Here is a 22,041-nt window from a genome sequence, read left to right as displayed (position 1 = left end):
CACTCCCATATAGAAAATTAGAGACTACTTTGAAGAAAAGAATGACACCTAAGCAACACAAATTCAACAAGGAGAACCAGAGATATGAATGTTTAAGATTTTGTATAGAAATAGCACCAGAGGTGCCAACCTCAATCAACTGGTTGCAGTAGACTAGAAACTTAAGCATGATTTAAGGTTGAGTGCAATGGATGTGGGTCAGATACAACAACCAGGTTCTACCCAGTCAGAGATTTTACCTTGGAACTTAGTCTTGCAAATGGAAGTGCATTGACCCTGGGTACACTTTGTACCATATACTAGAGGTGTATATATCAGTTAAAAATTCCAATTAGCAGTATAACTAATTTTGTCATGATTTAGGGATCAGGGTACATGCACTGGGGTCTGGTTAACAGAGTTCCAGAGTAAAAATAACAGCAACATCAGTTCACCTGCCTAATCATAATGGAGGAGACTAAGCAGAGAAAAGTAAGGACACATCCTCTTTTCTTGTGGGCAATGTTAATCATTTTAATTGGTGATATGGAGGTTATTCAGTGAAGAATGCCCTTAATGACCGTAGTCAGTACATTCTTCACTCAAGGCATCTTTGCAGACCCTTCCACTTCTGAAGAAATCTAGCCGAGACCCTGATGACCTCACAAAACTACTAGTCTTCCATTCAACTACATTTAGTCAACAATGTCATGCAAAAAGACGTATGCAAAGCTTCAAGATCACATCACTGTCAATCATTTCCTCTTTGATTATCAAACCTGTTTAAGATCATGCTGCAGCATGGAGACGGGTCACTTAGAAATGCTTGACTATGTCCTCCATACCACAGGTAAAGATGATATCCGCCTCCGGACTCCTCTACTGCCTTCAACAGCACACACCATCACACCCTCAACCACACTCTAAATTCATGAATGTGATTGACAGGAAATTTAATTTACTGTTTCTCATCTTACCTATGTGACTGACACCAGTTCATCGCCATGACTATCTACAGGTCTTCTAAGATTTCAGTCATGTTCAGAGTTTTCCAGGGTTCCAGCCTGATCCCTGTCATCTTGAATGTCTACATTGAGCCTCTTGTGGCTCTACTGACATACAACTCCGAATTTCACCAATATGCTGATGAATTATAAGCATAAAACATAAACCCCCAAGGCATAATCCCCAGGTAGGGCCTGGCAGAATATCAACTCATCTTCCCTACACTCTGCCCTATTATAAACCTTGTTAGAAATTAAGCCCAGTTATATGACAGATCTCAATGCAACCATAAATAACTTTTCCGCTTGGATGAAAAGGGCGATTGACACTCTTGCATCAGAAACAATCTTTACCAATCTCCGAAAAGCTCCCTCAGAACTATGGTTCTCCTAGAGTTTGACAGCTCAGAAACAACTGTGTAGGAGAAAGCAGTGAATCTGGAGATCTAATTATCATCCTCGGGACAGAGAGAGACCAATATGCAACACATTGCAGAGTATAAAAATGAAATATTAGAGGAAAAAAGTAAATGTTTCTCCAACATGATACTACAGTCGAATTAACTCTGCAAAAGGTGCCTGTGCCCAGCAAGAATAGTTGCAGCCAAACCTTTTGTAATACCCTAGCCAACTTTTTTCAGATAAAAGTAAAGACACCTTTGTAACTAACAATCAAACATTGCCCATACCCACGTGCAACCTTCACATGCTGTTTTTGATAACTTTTCTTCGCTAAATACAGATCAGGTCTTTAACCTATTTGAATGTTTCCAATATGGATCCTCATTGGACCCATGCCCCCCAAAAATTGCTCATCTAATCCCAGATATCTTAATCACTCAATTGACCATTATTTTCAACAAAATACTTAACACCAGTTCCTTCCCCTTTGAGTGGAAGAAGGATTCCATTCTACCTTTACTAAAAAAACAGTATGGATCGACAAGAACCTAGTAGTTACAGGCCTATATCTAGGCTACCTTTTCCAGCTAAACTATTGGAAAAGACTTTGAACACATAACATATGTCATTCATAGACACTAACAGCTTCTGGTCTCTACAGTATATTGATTTAGAAGGGCACACCGTACAGAAACAGCGCTAGTAGCCACACCGGAGGAGCCAAGATCCATTTTAGATGGAGGCGGCAAGGCCGCATTGATATTATTGGACCTCTCAGTGGCCTTTGATACAGTCAGTCATACCATCTTGATAGTGTGGCTGCCTAAGCTAGGAATAAGTGCTCTTGCTCTCAGCTTGATAAAAGCATTGATTATGTAAAGAGTGCAGTAAGTTGCCATGGGAGAATTCATTTCTGACCAGTTTTGCCTGTCATGTGGGGTGCTCCTCGCTGAGCCCTACTCTTTTTAGTCTTTACATCACCCCACTGGCAAGACTTATCATATCATTTGGATACCTGGTGGTGCCATGTGACGATGATATCCAAATAGTGGTATCGGTATCCAGCAATCCAGAAGACAGTGGTTCAAGATTTAGCGCCTGAAAGTCTCAAATAGGTCGCTGGATGAGGCTAAACTGTTTAAAGCTTAATTCTGGGAAAATGGAGGTCCTTCTCTTAGGCAAAGATAACTCAGTTGGTTGCAGAGTTGGTGGCCTCTGGACATGTAGGCACTCCCTTCACCAGTGTGGAAAGTGAAGACCCTGAGGATTGTTTTTGACAATAAACTCAACTATGAAGATCAGGTTAATTCCCTAGTTTCATCAGTATTTTGTACTTTAACCATTATGAGGAAAATGTGCTCCTTCATTGCTTCAGACCTCCACAAAATGGCGGTTACTCCTCTTGCCTCAGCCAAACTGGATTACGGCAATGCATCTGCTTGGTTCCTATCAGGAATCCCAAAATATCAGTCTGTATCTCAGGCCCTGATTAAGCTACACTGGCTTCCAATGACAAAGAGAATGGAATGTAAGGCACTCAATATAGCTTTTAAAGCACTGCATAACATCGGCCCAGACTATCTTCAGGACAGATTTATCTGGTACACCCCATCCAGGAAATTCAGATCCATGGAAGCCAAGAATTTAATGCTGCCCAGGTCCAAACAAGCATCATAGGGCGGTAGGAGTTTCTTTCGAATATACGACGTTACATCGCAGTGTTTACACCGCGATACCTTTACAACGCAGGCATTACAACGCAAGTCGTTGCAATGACGTACGATGGACTGAGGAATAGTATGATTTACTATTCCAACTCCAGTCTACGTACAGTAGGGAAGGTGTTGGAATAGTAAATCATACTATTCCTTAGGTTGGAGCGCCATCAAGCGCAAGTCATTGTAATGACTTGCGTTGTCACACCCGCGTTGTAAAGGTATTGCGGTGTAAACACCGCAATGTAAATTATGTTTCCCGTTTCTTTCTGGATACTGCAATATTATGGAACTCTCTCCCCATGACCCCAAAGAGCTGAACAGACCTTTCCCTTCAGAAAATCTCTCAAGACCTGGCTCTTTATTCACTGGCGCAGCACCTCTCTCTATTGTTTTCTACCCATGGCAGCAGCAGCGCCAAGACACCCCAGGGCATTCAAGCGCTATATATAATTAAAAATCAAATCACACACAACTCTTTCTGAAAGTCTACCCTGTGCCAGATGTCCAAAACCTCAAATGATGCTTGTACCGCATTCAGACCTGGAGTTCCAGCACGTAACCCCCCTGAAACACGTTTCTTGCAATTTGTCAAGAACTACAAGCAGCAACTAGTCCAAACCCAACTCAATGATATCAACATGGATGAATTCAAACCCAGCTTTCACTGAATACAACTCACCGAGAATTCTAATCCCACCGTCAAGAAACTCATTACCAAGGCAAAAATACAGCCTGGAACCAACTCTCTCTACTGAGGAAAGTGAAATCATTCCTCCAGAAAGTGACGTCAAAACCTCTGTGCAATCCTTATACTCTTGCATTTGTATAGTAGCAATGGCCTTCTTGATGACTTTGCAGACTCCACATTGACCCTTCATGGGCATCACACATCCTGCAGGATTCCCCATGAAAGGGATGAATAAATATAACCCCATTATCATCTGCCTGACCAAAATCTACTGGTTCTCTTAACCACCCTCAATAGCTTCACAACAAGCTGCATCATCTACAAACCCATCACAACTGGCAGCCCTACCTATCTGCTGATAAGCTCCCCACCTAGGGTGCCTCTCAGCACACCCTCAGCAAGAACAACATCGGACTGAAGGCAAATGCAAAAAAATTAAATCAAGGTAACAGGCCTTTTCCATCAATGCACCGAGAATCCGAAATGTCATCTTGTTATTCATCAGAATTTTCCCAACCCTTATAGAATTTAGGGGAGAGCAAACCAACCCTACATCATAATGCAGTAACAACCCACTTTCAGTTTTAGAACACAGCTTCCACTCCAATCATAACTCCACTGTATCTTTGCAATTGTCTTCTTGCTATATTATCACTATATAAATACCACATGCACCTCCACTGGTGAACATATTTATTGAGGAAAATCTTGTCTGGCATTTTGGCTCACAGGGTCATTTTTGCAGCAGCCTCGTAATGATTATGATGTTTAATGACTTACACTGTGGGCTATCCCTATTTTGGAACAGTTCTGTCACAAAATGCAATGTATGTAAGGAATCGCCAAAGATTTCGCGATTCCTTAATATTACCAAATAGTGGTTTGGTAAATAACGAATCGTTATTAGGTAATATTACTTTATTCATTCCTATGGGCCACAAGGCCCCTAGGTGTGAATGGTTTTGCATTAAATAATTTGCGATTACCTAATTGGTAATCGCAAATTAGCTAACGCAAAGCCAAGGATGCCCAAAAATGTAAGGCCCCCCTGAATCCCCCACCCAACAAAAAAAAAATATGCACATGTAAAGCGCACTCATGCCCTGGTGGCATGTGTACGCTACATGGCACTTTGGAAAATGCAGTTTTGTGCAGTTTTTAAAGTTTGCTCATGGTTACCATTGACTTGAAATTGACGGTAATTGTATTTTCCTAAATGCACGATTAGCATTTGGAAAATGCTTCATACATGTGCTAAGGGAATTGCAATTTGCGATTCCCTCTTTGTAGTTACAATTTTAGGTAATCACACTTTTCACGATTACCTGTATTTGCGACTACGAAGCCTTTGATACTTCATAAAAGGCTATTTTGCATTCGCAAATTGCCGATTTTACCAAATCTCACCGTTTGAGAATGAAAAAAACTTCATATATGTTGTAGATTTGTGCTGCCACATTTCAGAATTTCAAAAGCGATACCCCTGTGTAAAATGACATGGAAAGGTCTGTGTAATATGCCGTGGGTCTGTCACTGCCGCTGTCATGAGGCTGGGTACTTGTATAAGTCAGGGGACAGAAAGTGGAACTTCACATCCATGTCTGTTCAACAGCCAAAAGGTTTCACCGCCAGACAAAATCCACACTTCTACTTACACCCTCCTGGCTTTTTATCAAACTTGACTACACTGATTGCTGAAGCACAATTGTGAAATGTGTCTTTGTCAATGTTGAGTAAGAGAATTAGAATGAGGAGCTCTTATGAAATTCCTGATTTGAAATCGGCAACAAGCAATGACATACGTAAGATATAGTTGTATGAATATTTGGTGAGTTATTATAAACACTCGACGACGAGTTTATGTATTGCTGTTCCATGTAGCATTACACATTAGTAATTAAAAAACATGTTTTGCACCTAACACATATTATAGGGAAGAGGTGTGGCGCAGCGGCCAGGGCAGCTGACTCCAGAAACCGCGGGCTCATGGTTTGATCCCGGGTGCCAGCGGCAGATCAGCCAAGCACCCTGTGGCTCTGGGCAATAGCTTGCTTAGTCTTCCTAATGGCCCCCAGCACCTTGACACCCTCGGGTAATTGTTCGCGCTTTACAAATACTGGACATTTACATGTTAAAAATAAGAACAAATATATTATATTCAGATGAAATAGAAAAAGTGAAAAAAACAACAGAACAGCTTTGGAACAATACACATGGCATGCAATGGAGCAGGGCCACTGGCAGGACTCGATTACAAGTTGCACGGTACTGGCATGATGGAACCACTGGGTCTGTAAATATTGGTATCATGCAGCAACCCCTCACCAGTACAGTACAGTTACAAGTTATTCCCCTGCTGCATGGGGAATAACCAAACAGTCCCATGTCAAATTCAGCATTCCGTTCCATAATCCATTGAGAAGGCTGTTCCGTTTACCTCTATTCTAAGTATGTGACAACGGGAGTGGTATGGGGGCTCGTGCAAGGTGGGGGGGGGGGCAGGCTGCAGGAGAGGGGGGCGCTGGGCACAATGGATGCTATTGTGACGTGGGAGCAGTGTGTGACAGTGGCTTCTGGTGATCTTAGAAAGCGGTGTGGCGAACCCACCTTCTTCTTTGATAGTTCCGGGGGTCCTATCACAGTCAAAATTGGGGGTCAAATAATGCACTGTAAAGCAGATTTTCACAAAAATTCTAATGATTAGCTGTAAAAGGGCACTATTAATTATTCAAGTATTTCAATGATGTGCCTTTGAAGCCTGATGCAGGTTATCTCAAAATGTTTCAACATCCTCCCATAGGTCAAATATTATCGTCAGTGTGCCTAGACCAGCATGTTTTCCTAAGTGTGCCCCATAGGCCACGAATGCCCCCCCCCCCCTTATGCCAAGATTTCTCTAAAATAAGCCAGTGTCAGAATTGTACCATTGATGGTGTCCATGTACCATAGGTGACCCATATGTGAGAAATTACCTATAATATGTCAAGGCTAGCATTTGTCATGATTGCCTGAATCCCATAATCCACGGTGATCCTCCTGTATGCCATATCAAGACCAGCCTGATGACATGGGTGCTCCATATGCAAAGGTTGGCCCGTAGTAAACGAGTGCCGTTATATTTCCATGGATGTCCCATATGTCAAGAAATACCCTCGATATGGCAGTACCAGCATCTTGTCATTGGTGACTCATTTTACAAGTATCACTTATAGGGTGCTAAAGCCAGCATGTTTCTAGGGTTTTTCCACAATTCAAATATGACCCCCATTTTCCAGGACTCCAGTGCCATAATTTTGTTATCGATGCCCCCTGTGAGCCAGGAATTATCTTATAATTACAATGGATGGTTTCAGTTCCTATGGGTTGAGGACAACACAGCCACTAATTACGTGGTGTTATAAAGAAGAGGGGTAGTCTCCTGGGATAGGTGAGTGTGCAAAGAAAGAGAAAGGTACTCCTTAGTTTGGTACGTAGTGCCCTCACACACCCTTTCGAGTGTATAGCATCATCATCGGGCAAGGTTGCTCCTCGTGGGGGTGGCGCTGCAGTCCCTCACGGGCCCCTAGGGGCTCTCTGGCGGAGATCTTTTAGGAGTTGCCACAGTGGTGAGTGCGGGTATGTGGGAAGGAAGTGTCAGTGAGTGTGAGTTAAAATGGGGCAGGAGGCCCTGTAAATTTTATTCGTAGGACCCCTGCTCCAAAATAAAAGTCAACGGGGATGGAGATGCACGTTTGTGCCGTTACGAGAGGGGAAACAAAACCAAATAAGTTCCCACTTCTCTCAACCCGTGTATAGTGTGATAAGGTGCAGTTTTAAAAGGGGGTCGACATGTTTCGCGCTACAGATTGGTCCCTAAAGGATCCTAAAGCGCTTCATCAGGACCAGTTGGAGAAAGAAACCAGGAATCAGGAAAAGACACCCTGTATTCCTAGATAAACCTAGTTTAAGGTGTATAACGATAATAGTTTAAAGGACCCGTTCTTATACTAATGTCCTTGTTCACAGCCTAAAAGGAGACAAAAGGAGGGGGGGGGGGGAAAAAAGATAAAGCACAGATATTTAGAGCCCAGTAACATATTAATTACATATGTTCCTGTGGAAAGTAAGCTCAAAGTCACAAGTGCACAGGTTGTGCCCAAGTGCCAGATGCATGAAACTGGTGAAGCGTCAGTGCGTCTTCGATGTAACATGCATTGTAAAAAGAAAATGCTGTGGAGTGACTTCTACCTAGGTAACGGAAAGCGGCAGTATCTTCAATGTGCAGCTGTGGCGGAGGTGCACAGGGTGAACTACGCTGCATCATAGTCATAGACTGGTGCCGAATGGTGATGGTGTGATGTATGGGTGGTACACATCTACCACCTGGTGCCATATCATGATCAGCGGTGGCCACCGGTCTAGTGATTAAAAGTGAGGAAAGGAAGTGACGCTGGTTATAATCTAGACCCCGTGTGGAGTCGGTAAGGACGAGACATGCCTGGAGAACATAGAACTAGCTTAGGTACAACTAAAAGTACTCGTGTGGGGTCGGGAGCGATATTGCACAGAACCCAGAGTGAAGTGTGGCGGTTGTACATATACAGTCGAAATAATATACACAGAGACATAAAATCACGCCTACCCTCCCAAGGTCGGAGAAGGGCTCCGTCGGGTGTACCACGATGTGAGGCTAAGAACAACAAACAAGAAGAAGGACTCAATTACATCAGGAGAACCCAGCGGTATTGCCAGGAACCAACACAGCATCCTAAATACAGAGAGAGAGTTACTTACTTACGATACGTCCTCACGGAACCGGAAACCTACCCGTCCAGTGGTACTGCCGGTAGCATTCCTGGCCGGGGAGCGACACTCCCTAAATACGGGAATCAGCGCGGCAGAAGGTTGTGGCGGTGGCGTCATCACGTAGCGTGAGGGGGGGCTCGTCAGTGTCTATCCGAGATGGGGCGGCCATGTTGGAATGGGAATGGCGAGTGTAGAAGTGATATCGTTAGACCCGATAGTGGTACTCGGTTTTGACCAAATGAAGATAAAGCCCGGGTTAGGTTGCTGAGACCATAAATACTAAGTGACTCTGTACCCTGTTATATAGGGAATCAATGTAGTGAGTCTATGTAGGAGTAAGGAATACACCCTATGTTCAGCATATGAGTACGATGCTGGACGGAGTTAAAGAGAGGAGGGGGCGGCCATATTTGAGCGGTGAAGGGAAGATATAAGCCAATAGGTCACCTGAGTAAACTGCATCTGGTTAAGTGTCGATGTCGGTAATACCTTGGCCCACATGAGTGTATTACCCACTGTAAAAGATCGATCAGAGATGGCAATAGGGTCGGGATCAATGGGGGTCTAGAAAGGATTGGCTCAGTGTGACAGTAGGATGGTCCAAATGATAGAAAAGGATCCAGATCCATCAGGGGGTGTTCTGGTATACTACCAGATTATGTCTTAAAAACTAGGTGCCGGGTATATTTTACAAATGACTATGATTGATAGTCTGATTCAGGGTCCCAAGAGAATATAACGATGGGATGTATGTGTTGTAGTAAGCATCTTAATACAACTATCCAGGGTGTCAGGGTTTAGTGTGATAGGTCTACCCAGGGTATATCTTCGTTCAGTCCATTTTTGTTGCTCCTGAGTTTGAACACCCATCGTTGTTCTTGTCTGAATAATGTGGTGGCTGACCACTGGGAGTTGGATTCGATTATAGTCCAATGCAAACTTTCTGGTGGATGGTTCTTTTCCAGAAAGTGACTTTGTAGTCTCGTGGCTGTGCGTTTGCGACGGATTGTACTTTTATGCTCCCCTATTCGGACCTTCACTGGTCTGGTGGTCATGCCAATGTACTGAAAGCCACAGGGACAGGTGATTAAGTACACGCAGTTCTTAGTGTTGCAGTTCGTGTGCCGTATCTGTTTCCAGAGCCTTGGAAGTCCCAGGTCTAGTTCCTTGGTGGTGCTTGTCTGGGGGCATGCTGCACATGAGCCACATGGATAATGTCCAACCACTGGAGGTAGGTTCCATAGTGTGGGTTGTGTCTGAATAGTTTTCTTGGGACGTGTGTGCACGAGCATGTCCCTAAGATTCTGGGTTCTTTTGAAAGAAAAAAGTGGTTTAGGACCCGGTTGGAACTGTCCGGTTTCCAGGATCTTCCAATTCTTCTTGATGATTTTCTGAATCTTATTGGAATTGGGTGTGTAAGATGTGACACAAGTCAGAACATCTGTGGTGGGTTTATCTTTTATTTCAAGTAGTGCTCCTCTGTGATTGTTCCTGGCTCGTTTTCGGGCTTGTTTCACGATTTTTTTAGGATACTCCCTTTGAATCAGGTTCTTAGTTAGGGTGTCCGCCTCTTTTTCATATTCTGTGATGGTATTGCAGTTGCGTCGTAACCGTAGGAACTGGCCCACCGGTAAATTGTTTCTTAAAGATTTAGGATGGTGGCTATTGAACAGGAGGAGACTGTTCCTGTCAGTCGGTTTTTTGTAGTTAGTGGTCATAAGAGACCCGTCTTTCAAAGATATGAGTAGGTCTAGGAAAGGAATGGACTCCGATGACATAGTGCCAACAAAATTGAGGAATGGGTTAAGAGTGTTAATCCATGTGAAAAAGGTGCGACACAACTCTTCCTCCCCTTTCCAGAAGATGATGATGTCGTCGATGTACCTTCGCCATAGTAGAATGTTGGTATTGTAAGGATTCGCGTCTGTGAGGATGTGTTCTTCTTCGAAGTCCGCCATATACAAACAGGCCAGACTCGGCGCAAAGGTGCTCCCCATGCTGGTCCCCTGGACCTGATGGTAAAGTTGTTCTTCAAAAGCAAAGTAATTCTCTTTCAATGCTATGGTAGCACAGTCACAGATGAAAGTGACAGGTGTCTCGGATGGCCATGGGTTCACGTTGCGGAGCACCTTGTCCAAGACTGTGAGTGTCGCATCTTGGGGAATGTTCGTATATAAAGCCTCAACGTCTAAGGTGACTAGGAGGGTAATCGATTCTGGTGTTTCAAATTGTTCAATAAGGTTCAGAACTTCTGTTGTGTCTCTCAAATAGGTAGGGGTCTTAGTTACCAAAGGGCGTAAGAATACATCGCAGAATTTACTGAGCGGTTCTAACAGTGAATCGATCCCAGAGACAATGGGCCTTCCAGGTGGGGGGGTGATCCCCTTGTGAATTTTTGGTAGGCAATAAAAGTACGGAGTACGGGGGTACTTGTTCATAAGGAATGCAGCCTCGTCCTTCGTTATCCAGCCTTCTGCCTCCGCTTCCACAGTCAAGTGCTGTATCTTGGTGGAGAGACGTGTGGTTGGGTCTTCTTCAATTGGTTCGTAGTACCTAGTGTTGGAAAGTTGTCGTAGGCATTCTTCATCATAGGTGACCTTATCCTGAATGACTATGGCACCTCCTTTGTCCGCTGGCTTCAGAACGATGGTCTTGTCCTCTGTCAGATTTTTTAGAAGAAGCCTCTCTTCTTTGGAAAGATTGTTGAAGGGGCGGGTAGCGGTTATATTCTCTACCTCTTTCAAAACAGCCTGTTCAAAAGTCAGTACCTCATGCAAGGTCATTGCTGCGGTGGGGGTAAATCTGGATTTATTCTTGAGACCTGAGCCGACAGGTGTAGTCTCTGGTTTGTCTTGAAAAAATGCTTTAAGGCGCACCTTACGAAAGAATTGGTGGAGTTCTTGATGTAAAATAAAATCGTCTTCCTTGGGTGTTGGTACAAACCCTAAGCCTTTTTCCAGAAGGCTACTTTCACCGTCAGTGATGGGTCTCGAGGATAAGTTCACCACTAGGGTCTTGTTGTCTTGCTTCGTAAGACCATCGGTTCCGGGTCCTGCCAATGGACGGACTTGTTGCCTCCTCTTCTTTTGCCTCTGCCTCTGCCCCTCCCTCTGTTGAAAAAAGGGGGGGGAGGGTTCTGGTATTGCTGGTAGCTATGTATCGGGTTTGGTCCCATGGGGCCGTTCCATGCGGGTGGAGGACCCATCCATGGTCCTTGATACATTGGTGTAGAGAACGGATGTGCAGGGAAGCCATGAAACAATGGTGGTGGTGGAGGCTGGTGTCTGTATCCCCCTCTTGGTTTCTGATTTCTATTGTCATAGTTGGATTCATTGCTCGAAGAGCCAGAGCTGCCTGAATAATTGCTGCTCGTGTCTTCTGTCGAGGTGTCCATACTTGGAAAGACATAGTCGTCTTTTGTATATGGGTAGATCTTTTCTTTGTCAAACCTCTTGACATCCTTTTGTAGCTGATTGATTTTTTGTTTTGTGAGATATTCTTTATGTTCATTCATTTCCAGATTTATCTCGGAGAGTTTCGATTTAAATGCTGTAATTGAGATGCCTGTCTTAAGTCTGTTCTCCGACAGGTTGATCTGGACAAGTAATTCGTCAGACAGGCGCTTTGCTGTATTAATGATCAGTATCAGCCAATCACGTGTACACTTCCAGGATATTCTTGACCATTCACGCCGGAATGTCAGATCTTCCAGGAATATCCTTGGGGCCAAAGTTATCAAAAGGCCATTGGGGGCGATATTTGCTCTGAGATATTCCGTCATGATCGTTCCATGTAAGGCTGTTTTAATCTGGAGTTTGCGCAGATTTTGAAGCGACCTCCAGTCATCATTGCCACTGCCCGATGGTGCACTACCATCTTCTGCTAGGAGTGATGGTGCTCTTAGGATCTCAGCTACCATCTCGTCATCAAAGCTAAGGCCTGGGTTATCCATCGTATCCCAAGGATGTAAGATGTCAGTCTAGACCGTCACAATAAACCACAGGTAGAAGGGGAAGGAAAAATGTGTGCAAAAGTAAGAAGATAGGGGGTTGTCCCACGGCCAACAGCCGTACTAATTGCAAGTCAAAAATGGAGAGGGGGGACTAGGAGCTATTCAGAGAAAGGTCCTGAACCAATGCTCCCAAAATCATTCCTTATAATTACAATGGATGGTTTCAATTCCTATGGGTTGAGGACAACACAGCCACTAATTACGTGGTGTTATAAAGAAGAGGGGTAGTCTCCTGGGATAGGTGAGTGTGCAAAGAAAGAGAAAGGTACTCCTTAGTTTGGTACGTAGTGCCCTCACACACCCTTTCGAGTGTATAGCATCATCATCGGGCAAGGTTGCTCCTCGTGGGAGTGGCGCTGCAGTCCCTCACGGGCCCCTAGGGGCTCTCTGGCGGAGATCTTTTAGGAGTTGCCACAGTGGTGAGTGCGGGTATGTGGGAAGGAAGTGTCAGTGAGTGTGAGTTAAAATGGGGCAGGAGGCCCTGTAAATTTTATTCGTAGGACCCCTGCTCCAAAATAAAAGTCAACGGGGATGGAGATGCACGTTTGTGCCGTTACGAGAGGGGAAACAAAACCAAATAAGTTCCCACTTCTCTCAACCCGTGTATAGTGTGATAAGGTGCAGTTTTAAAAGGGGGTCGACATGTTTCGCGCTACAGATTGGTCCCTAAAGGATCCTAAAGCGCTTCATCAGGACCAGTTGGAGAAAGAAACCAGGAATCAGGAAAAGACACCCTGTATTCCTAGATAAACCTAGTTTAAGGTGTATAACGATAATAGTTTAAAGGACCCGTTCTTATACTAATGTCCTTGTTCACAGCCTAAAAGGAGACAAAAGGAGGGGGGGGGGAAAAAAGATAAAGCACAGATATTTAGAGCCCAGTAACATATTAATTACATATGTTCCTGTGGAAAGTAAGCTCAAAGTCACAAGTGCACAGGTTGTGCCCAAGTGCCAGATGCATGAAACTGGTGAAGCGTCAGTGCGTCTTCGATGTAACATGCATTGTAAAAAGAAAATGCTGTGGAGTGACTTCTACCTAGGTAACGGAAAGCGGCAGTATCTTCAATGTGCAGCTGTGGCGGAGGTGCACAGGGTGAACTACGCTGCATCATAGTCATAGACTGGTGCCGAATGGTGATGGTGTGATGTATGGGTGGTACACATCTACCACCTGGTGCCATATCATGATCAGCGGTGGCCACCGGTCTAGTGATTAAAAGTGAGGAAAGGAAGTGACGCTGGTTATAATCTAGACCCCGTGTGGAGTCGGTAAGGACGAGACATGCCTGGAGAACATAGAACTAGCTTAGGTACAACTAAAAGTACTCGTGTGGGGTCGGGAGCGATATTGCACAGAACCCAGAGTGAAGTGTGGCGGTTGTACATATACAGTCGAAATAATATACACAGAGACATAAAATCACGCCTACCCTCCCAAGGTCGGAGAAGGGCTCCGTCGGGTGTACCACGATGTGAGGCTAAGAACAACAAACAAGAAGAAGGACTCAATTACATCAGGAGAACCCAGCGGTATTGCCAGGAACCAACACAGCATCCTAAATACAGAGAGAGAGTTACTTACTTACGATACGTCCTCACGGAACCGGAAACCTACCCGTCCAGTGGTACTGCCGGTAGCATTCCTGGCCGGGGAGCGACACTCCCTAAATACGGGAATCAGCGCGGCAGAAGGTTGTGGCGGTGGCGTCATCACGTAGCGTGAGGGGGGGCTCGTCAGTGTCTATCCGAGATGGGGCGGCCATGTTGGAATGGGAATGGCGAGTGTAGAAGTGATATCGTTAGACCCGATAGTGGTACTCGGTTTTGACCAAATGAAGATAAAGCCCGGGTTAGGTTGCTGAGACCATAAATACTAAGTGACTCTGTACCCTGTTATATAGGGAATCAATGTAGTGAGTCTATGTAGGAGTAAGGAATACACCCTATGTTCAGCATATGAGTACGATGCTGGACGGAGTTAAAGAGAGGAGGGGGCGGCCATATTTGAGCGGTGAAGGGAAGATATAAGCCAATAGGTCACCTGAGTAAACTGCATCTGGTTAAGTGTCGATGTCGGTAATACCTTGGCCCACATGAGTGTATTACCCACTGTAAAAGATCGATCAGAGATGGCAATAGGGTCGGGATCAATGGGGGTCTAGAAAGGATTGGCTCAGTGTGACAGTAGGATGGTCCAAATGATAGAAAAGGATCCAGATCCATCAGGGGGTGTTCTGGTATACTACCAGATTATGTCTTAAAAACTAGGTGCCGGGTATATTTTACAAATGACTATGATTGATAGTCTGATTCAGGGTCCCAAGAGAATATAACGATGGGATGTATGTGTTGTAGTAAGCATCTTAATACAACTATCCAGGGTGTCAGGGTTTAGTGTGATAGGTCTACCCAGGGTATATCTTCGTTCAGTCCATTTTTGTTGCTCCTGAGTTTGAACACCCATCGTTGTTCTTGTCTGAATAATGTGGTGGCTGACCACTGGGAGTTGGATTCGATTATAGTCCAATGCAAACTTTCTGGTGGATGGTTCTTTTCCAGAAAGTGACTTTGTAGTCTCGTGGCTGTGCGTTTGCGACGGATTGTACTTTTATGCTCCCCTATTCGGACCTTCACTGGTCTGGTGGTCATGCCAATGTACTGAAAGCCACAGGGACAGGTGATTAAGTACACGCAGTTCTTAGTGTTGCAGTTCGTGTGCCGTATCTGTTTCCAGAGCCTTGGAAGTCCCAGGTCTAGTTCCTTGGTGGTGCTTGTCTGGGGGCATGCTGCACATGAGCCACATGGATAATGTCCAACCACTGGAGGTAGGTTCCATAGTGTGGGTTGTGTCTGAATAGTTTTCTTGGGACGTGTGTGCACGAGCATGTCCCTAAGATTCTGGGTTCTTTTGAAAGAAAAAAGTGGTTTAGGACCCGGTTGGAACTGTCCGGTTTCCAGGATCTTCCAATTCTTCTTGATGATTTTCTGAATCTTATTGGAATTGGGTGTGTAAGATGTGACACAAGTCAGAACATCTGTGGTGGGTTTATCTTTTATTTCAAGTAGTGCTCCTCTGTGATTGTTCCTGGCTCGTTTTCGGGCTTGTTTCACGATTTTTTTAGGATACTCCCTTTGAATCAGGTTCTTAGTTAGGGTGTCCGCCTCTTTTTCATATTCTGTGATGGTATTGCAGTTGCGTCGTAACCGTAGGAACTGGCCCACCGGTAAATTGTTTCTTAAAGATTTAGGATGGTGGCTATTGAACAGGAGGAGACTGTTCCTGTCAGTCGGTTTTTTGTAGTTAGTGGTCATAAGAGACCCGTCTTTCAAAGATATGAGTAGGTCTAGGAAAGGAATGGACTCCGATGACATAGTGCCAACAAAATTGAGGAATGGGTTAAGAGTGTTAATCCATGTGAAAAAGGTGCGACACAACTCTTCCTCCCCTTTCCAGAAGATGATGATGTCGTCGATGTACCTTCGCCATAGTAGAATGTTGGTATTGTAAGGATTCGCGTCTGTGAGGATGTGTTCTTCTTCGAAGTCCGCCATATACAAACAGGCCAGACTCGGCGCAAAGGTGCTCCCCATGCTGGTCCCCTGGACCTGATGGTAAAGTTGTTCTTCAAAAGCAAAGTAATTCTCTTTCAATGCTATGGTAGCACAGTCACAGATGAAAGTGACAGGTGTCTCGGATGGCCATGGGTTCACGTTGCGGAGCACCTTGTCCAAGACTGTGAGTGTCGCATCTTGGGGAATGTTCGTATATAAAGCCTCAACGTCTAAGGTGACTAGGAGGGTAATCGATTCTGGTGTTTCAAATTGTTCAATAAGGTTCAGAACTTCTGTTGTGTCTCTCAAATAGGTAGGGGTCTTAGTTACCAAAGGGCGTAAGAATACATCGCAGAATTTACTGAGCGGTTCTAACAGTGAATCGATCCCAGAGACAATGGGCCTTCCAGGTGGGGGGGTGATCCCCTTGTGAATTTTTGGTAGGCAATAGAAGTAAGGAGTACGGGGGTACTTGTTCATAAGGAATGCAGCCTCGTCCTTCGTTATCCAGCCTTCTGCCTCCGCTTCCACAGTCAAGTGCTGTATCTTGGTGGAGAGACGTGTGGTTGGGTCTTCTTCAATTGGTTCGTAGTACCTAGTGTTGGAAAGTTGTCGTAGGCATTCTTCATCATAGGTGACCTTATCCTGAATGACTATGGCACCTCCTTTGTCCGCTGGCTTCAGAACGATGGTCTTGTCCTCTGTCAGATTTTTTAGAAGAAGCCTCTCTTCTTTGGAAAGATTGTTGAAGGGGCGGGTAGCGGTTATATTCTCTACCTCTTTCAAAACAGCCTGTTCAAAAGTCAGTACCTCATGCAAGGTCATTGCTGCGGTGGGGGTAAATCTGGATTTATTCTTGAGACCTGAGCGTCCTCACGGAACCGGAAACCTACCCGTATTCTTGAGACCTGAGCCGACAGGTGTAGTCTCTGGTTTGTCTTGAAAAAATGCTTTAAGGCGCACCTTACGAAAGAATTGGTGGAGTTCTTGATGTAAAATAAAATCGTCTTCCTTGGGTGTTGGTACAAACCCTAAGCCTTTTTCCAGAAGGCTACTTTCACCGTCAGTGATGGGTCTCGAGGATAAGTTCACCACTAGGGTCTTGTTGTCTTGCTTCGTAAGACCATCGGTTCCGGGTCCTGCCAATGGACGGACTTGTTGCCTCCTCTTCTTTTGCCTCTGCCTCTGCCCCTCCCTCTGTTGAAAAAAGGGGGGGGAACATGGCCGCCCCATCTCGGATAGACACTGACGAGCCCCCCCTCACGCTACGTGATGACGCCACCGCCACAACCTTCTGCCGCGCTGATTCCCGTATTTAGGGAGTGTCGCTCCCCGGCCAGGAATGCTACCGGCAGTACCACTGGACGGGTAGGTTTCCGGTTCCGTGAGGACGTATCGTAAGTAAGTAACTCTCTCTCTGTATTTAGGATGCTGTGTTGGTTCCTGGCAATACCGCTGGGTTCTCCTGATGTAATTGAGTCCTTCTTCTTGTTTGTTGTTCTTAGCCTCACATCGTGGTACACCCGACGGAGCCCTTCTCCGACCTTGGGAGGGTAGGCGTGATTTTATGTCTCTGTGTATATTATTTCGACTGTATATGTACAACCGCCACACTTCACTCTGGGTTCTGTGCAATATCGCTCCCGACCCCACACGAGTACTTTTAGTTGTACCTAAGCTAGTTCTATGTTCTCCAGGCATGTCTCGTCCTTACCGACTCCACACGGGGTCTAGATTATAACCAGCGTCACTTCCTTTCCTCACTTTTAATCACTAGACCGGTGGCCACCGCTGATCATGATATGGCACCAGGTGGTAGATGTGTACCACCCATACATCACACCATCACCATTCGGCACCAGTCTATGACTATGATGCAGCGTAGTTCACCCTGTGCACCTCCGCCACAGCTGCACATTGAAGATACTGCCGCTTTCCGTTACCTAGGTAGAAGTCACTCCACAGCATTTTCTTTTTACAATGCATGTTACATCGAAGACGCACTGACGCTTCACCAGTTTCATGCATCTGGCACTTGGGCACAACCTGTGCACTTGTGACTTTGAGCTTACTTTCCACAGGAACATATGTAATTAATATGTTACTGGGCTCTAAATATCTGTGCTTTATCTTTTTTCCCCCCCCCCTCCTTTTGTCTCCTTTTAGGCTGTGAACAAGGACATTAGTATAAGAACGGGTCCTTTAAACTATTATCGTTATACACCTTAAACTAGGTTTATCTAGGAATACAGGGTGTCTTTTCCTGATTCCTGGTTTCTTTCTCCAACTGGTCCTGATGAAGCGCTTTAGGATCCTTTAGGGACCAATCTGTAGCGCGAAACATGTCGACCCCCTTTTAAAACTGCACCTTATCACACTATACACGGGTTGAGAGAAGTGGGAACTTATTTGGTTTTGTTTCCCCTCTCGTAACGGCACAAACGTGCATCTCCATCCCCGTTGACTTTTATTTTGGAGCAGGGGTCCTACGAATAAAATTTACAGGGCCTCCTGCCCCATTTTAACTCACACTCACTGACACTTCCTTCCCACATACCCGCACTCACCACTGTGGCAACTCCTAAAAGATCTCCGCCAGAGAGCCCCTAGGGGCCCGTGAGGGACTGCAGCGCCACCCCCACGAGGAGCAACCTTGCCCGATGATGATGCTATACACTCGAAAGGGTGTGTGAGGGCACTACGTACCAAACTAAGGAGTACCTTTCTCTTTCTTTGCACACTCACCTATCCCAGGAGACTACCCCTCTTCTTTATAACACCACGTAATTAGTGGCTGTGTTGTCCTCAACCCATAGGAACTGAAACCATCCATTGTAATTATAAGGAATGATTTTGGGAGCATTGGTTCAGGACCTTTCTCTGAATAGCTCCTAGTCCCCCCTCTCCATTTTTGACTAGCCAGGAATTATCTCCAGGGTACCAAGCCATCAGCAGCCTCAAATGCATGGCACATAGACATGCTTTTTCACTCACTCACATTCACTTACATTCATTCACCTACTCCCATTCTCACTCGGTCACACTTCCTCACACTCATTCTCAGTCATTCCTAGTCACTAACACTCATTCTCACTCACACACATTCTGAGTCACCTATACTCCCTCGGAATGCCTCACACTCATTCTCACTCACCATTCACAATGCCCACCCTCATTTTCACTCATTCACTCTCACTTACTTTCACTAACTGTCACTCTTGCTTCCTTTCACTTGTACTCATTCTTACTATCACTGTAGCAGTCTCACTTTTATTTTCTCATAATCTCTCTCGCTTATGCTAAATCAATTGGACTCACGCATTCTCACTCACAGTTACACTTAGTTTCATTAATTGTCATTTACTTATCCATCACTCAATATATCCCCATACAAAAACGAGCTCAAATATATACACACACATGCTCACACACACTCTGACATACATATGCTTGCACACACAAACACATTCTCTCTCACCTGCAAGCATACTCACAGCATTTGAGAGTTTTGCTTTTTACCGACCTTAGCTGACTCTCCCAGGTGTTCCATGAACTCTCAAGGCAGGAGCACAGCTTCTAGAACTAAAGCAGGAGACTGAGGGGGAGATTTACAAAGATATTGCACCGTGTTTGAGTCACAAAAGTAACACAAAATGGCGCAAAATCTTTTTTTCCTTATTTACTTTCCAGCGCTAAACACGTTTAGCGCTGGAAATGATGTAAAAGTAATGCGAAGCAGTGCATAGCTATGAGGGCGTGCCAAGGGTGGTGCATGGGCATTCCCATGCAACCACCCAAAGTCCCACACGCTAAACCCAATTTCCTAAATACAGTAGATTGGGTTTAGCGTGAGAAAACTGCACCTGAATCTTTAAGCAATAGGCAGAGTGGAGCTGCAGGGGCTTTTAGAAGGGGTGAAACAACAGCGAGGCCTCATTCAAATGGTCTAAAGACCTGTGAAGTGCTCGGGTGCGTCTGTGTGGGTGCCCGGGAAGATGTCTCATCCCGGGCTGCCACACACGACGGGAGGGAGGGGGGGGGGGGCTGGAGCCCTTTGAGTCCAATGGGTGTTGCGCGCCTGCCTGACACCCCTCATGACAAAAGCCATCACTGTTCTCGGCTCCCGCTTTGCGTAGGAGAGGGTTGGGCAGGGCTGGGCTGTGCTTGCTGCCAAAGTCTCGTGCAGTTTTACCAGCCATATCTTCCAGCCAGTAAAATCGCACCTGTCAAATTCGCGCGTAGGAACTGTGGCCATTTACAATCAGCTGGAGACATATCCCAGCCCAGGGATACAACTCCACCAAACTTATATAATCGAGAAGGGGATGACACGTTTGTTACATTTCTCCTTTAAAAGCAGCTGATGCTTGCACAACAGCATTTTTTCATTTACGTCTTCCTCTGTTGTCGTGTTTCGTACAAAGATCGCAATATACTTAATTAATTTTGAACTAGAAGCAAATGCAGAAAGATGAAAAAGTATACATTAGTATTAGCTAAATGAAAAAATAAAGTTTTGTTCTAAGAAAGCACTAGTTATTTTGTTCGTTCATGTATGTGGTCGTTTGCACTCGAAGATCAGAAATATGTGATTTTTGCTCAGACACAGAATGATCCACCACGAAAAAGCAAAGTCGACATATACTACTTGCATAATAATACATTAATTGTTATGTTTAATTATATAAACTCACTCACCTGTTAACGGTCCTCTGAGAAAGGTGAGAAAAAAAGCAGCCAAACCCGCTGTTTTCATTTCCTGACACACCGCTGTATCTCTTCAAATAAAGACAAAGAAATGAGACGGAAGTGTGGTTGCTGCTACCTTTTGTTCATATTCTAAAAGTAGTCTGCTTCCTAGTGCGAGCGGAATTTGTGGGGGATGACACTGAATCGGCAATGCGCAGAGAGAGACCTCAAAAAGGGTCTAGGAAAAATGGTCTACCACACAAAGGACCTGATGCTGGCGATCAACTGTGACTAATGCTGCAGAGGAAGCCCGCCTTAAAATATTTTTAAACGAAGAAGAAAGGAAGGGCTTATGCAAAATGAAGGGTTGAGAATAAAATACAAACTTTCTTGACCAAAAATGGGAGATACATCTTCTGTCACTTCAATAGGCGCACTCATCGTGTGCAAATAATAAAAAAAAAGTCCTACAGAGGGAAAGACTTGTATGCGTAAAATACATTTGCAACCTTTAATATCCTGTTGTTTGTTGACATTTTCTTATTCTGAAGATCAAAAAGCCAAGGCATGGGGGGGGGGCGTGGCTTGGACGCCGAACAAGATGGCCGCCTGAGCTCGGAGCTCTCCTGCACCGCGGCGGACTTTTCCTTCCCTGTCCGTTATCTGCGGCCGTTTTCGTCTGCTTCTTGTGCCACCTTGGAGCGGACAGCTTCGCGCTTAAGATGTGAGCGCCAGATTTCTTTTTTATGCAGTTTTTGCCCCGCTCTCGCTCCTACATGTAACTCCCTCAGCGCGACCGCCATTTTGTCATCAGCGCGTCGCGAGCACGAAGCTGAGGAGGGCGCTGGTATGTTCCTCATATTATTTCTTCAGTGCCTGGACTCTGACACTATGGCTTGATGGTTTTATCCTTATGCTCTTCACGCTCCTATCATGCTCTTGCTTCGCCAATCCTTCAGTCTCCTACCTTTTTTTTTTTTTTTTTATCCAGCACTGCTTTGTTTTTGGGAATTGCCTGGAAAGAATGACCACCTCATGTTAGTTTAAAGAGTGGAATGCTTCCTTTCCTCTCATGAATATCGCCTCACGGAGGACCCCTGCCTGTATACTTTTCTCACCAAATGTTTCTTGAGGTGCTCTATCTGAGGATTTCTTCAGGAATGCGTCCTTTTTCTTCCTTGCGGATTTCATGTTTAGAGTGAAATTTCG

The 22,041-nt window shown here is 45.0% G+C and overlaps 1 protein-coding gene across 1 annotated transcript in view; it reads right to left on the bottom strand.

Annotated features, from left to right (window-relative positions):
• Positions 1–20,946, bottom strand: part of LOC146805371 (interleukin-18 receptor 1-like) — a 366,176-nt gene extending 345,230 nt beyond the window's left edge. Inside the window, exon 1 of the mRNA XM_085622593.1 lies at positions 20,842–20,946. Within this exon, the coding sequence (XP_085478719.1) occupies positions 20,842–20,899 (58 nt within the window). The 5' untranslated portion in view covers positions 20,900–20,946. The remainder of the gene's footprint in view (positions 1–20,841) is intronic.
• Positions 20,947–22,041: the final 1,095 nt, after the last annotated feature.

The sequence above is a fragment of the Triturus cristatus genome, chromosome 8 (genome assembly GCF_964204655.1).
Source record: "Triturus cristatus chromosome 8, aTriCri1.1, whole genome shotgun sequence".
Lineage (NCBI taxonomy): Eukaryota > Metazoa > Chordata > Amphibia > Caudata > Salamandridae > Triturus > Triturus cristatus.
The sequence above is the reverse complement of the archived record's forward strand: the minus strand, read 5'-3'. Positions and strand labels throughout refer to the sequence as shown.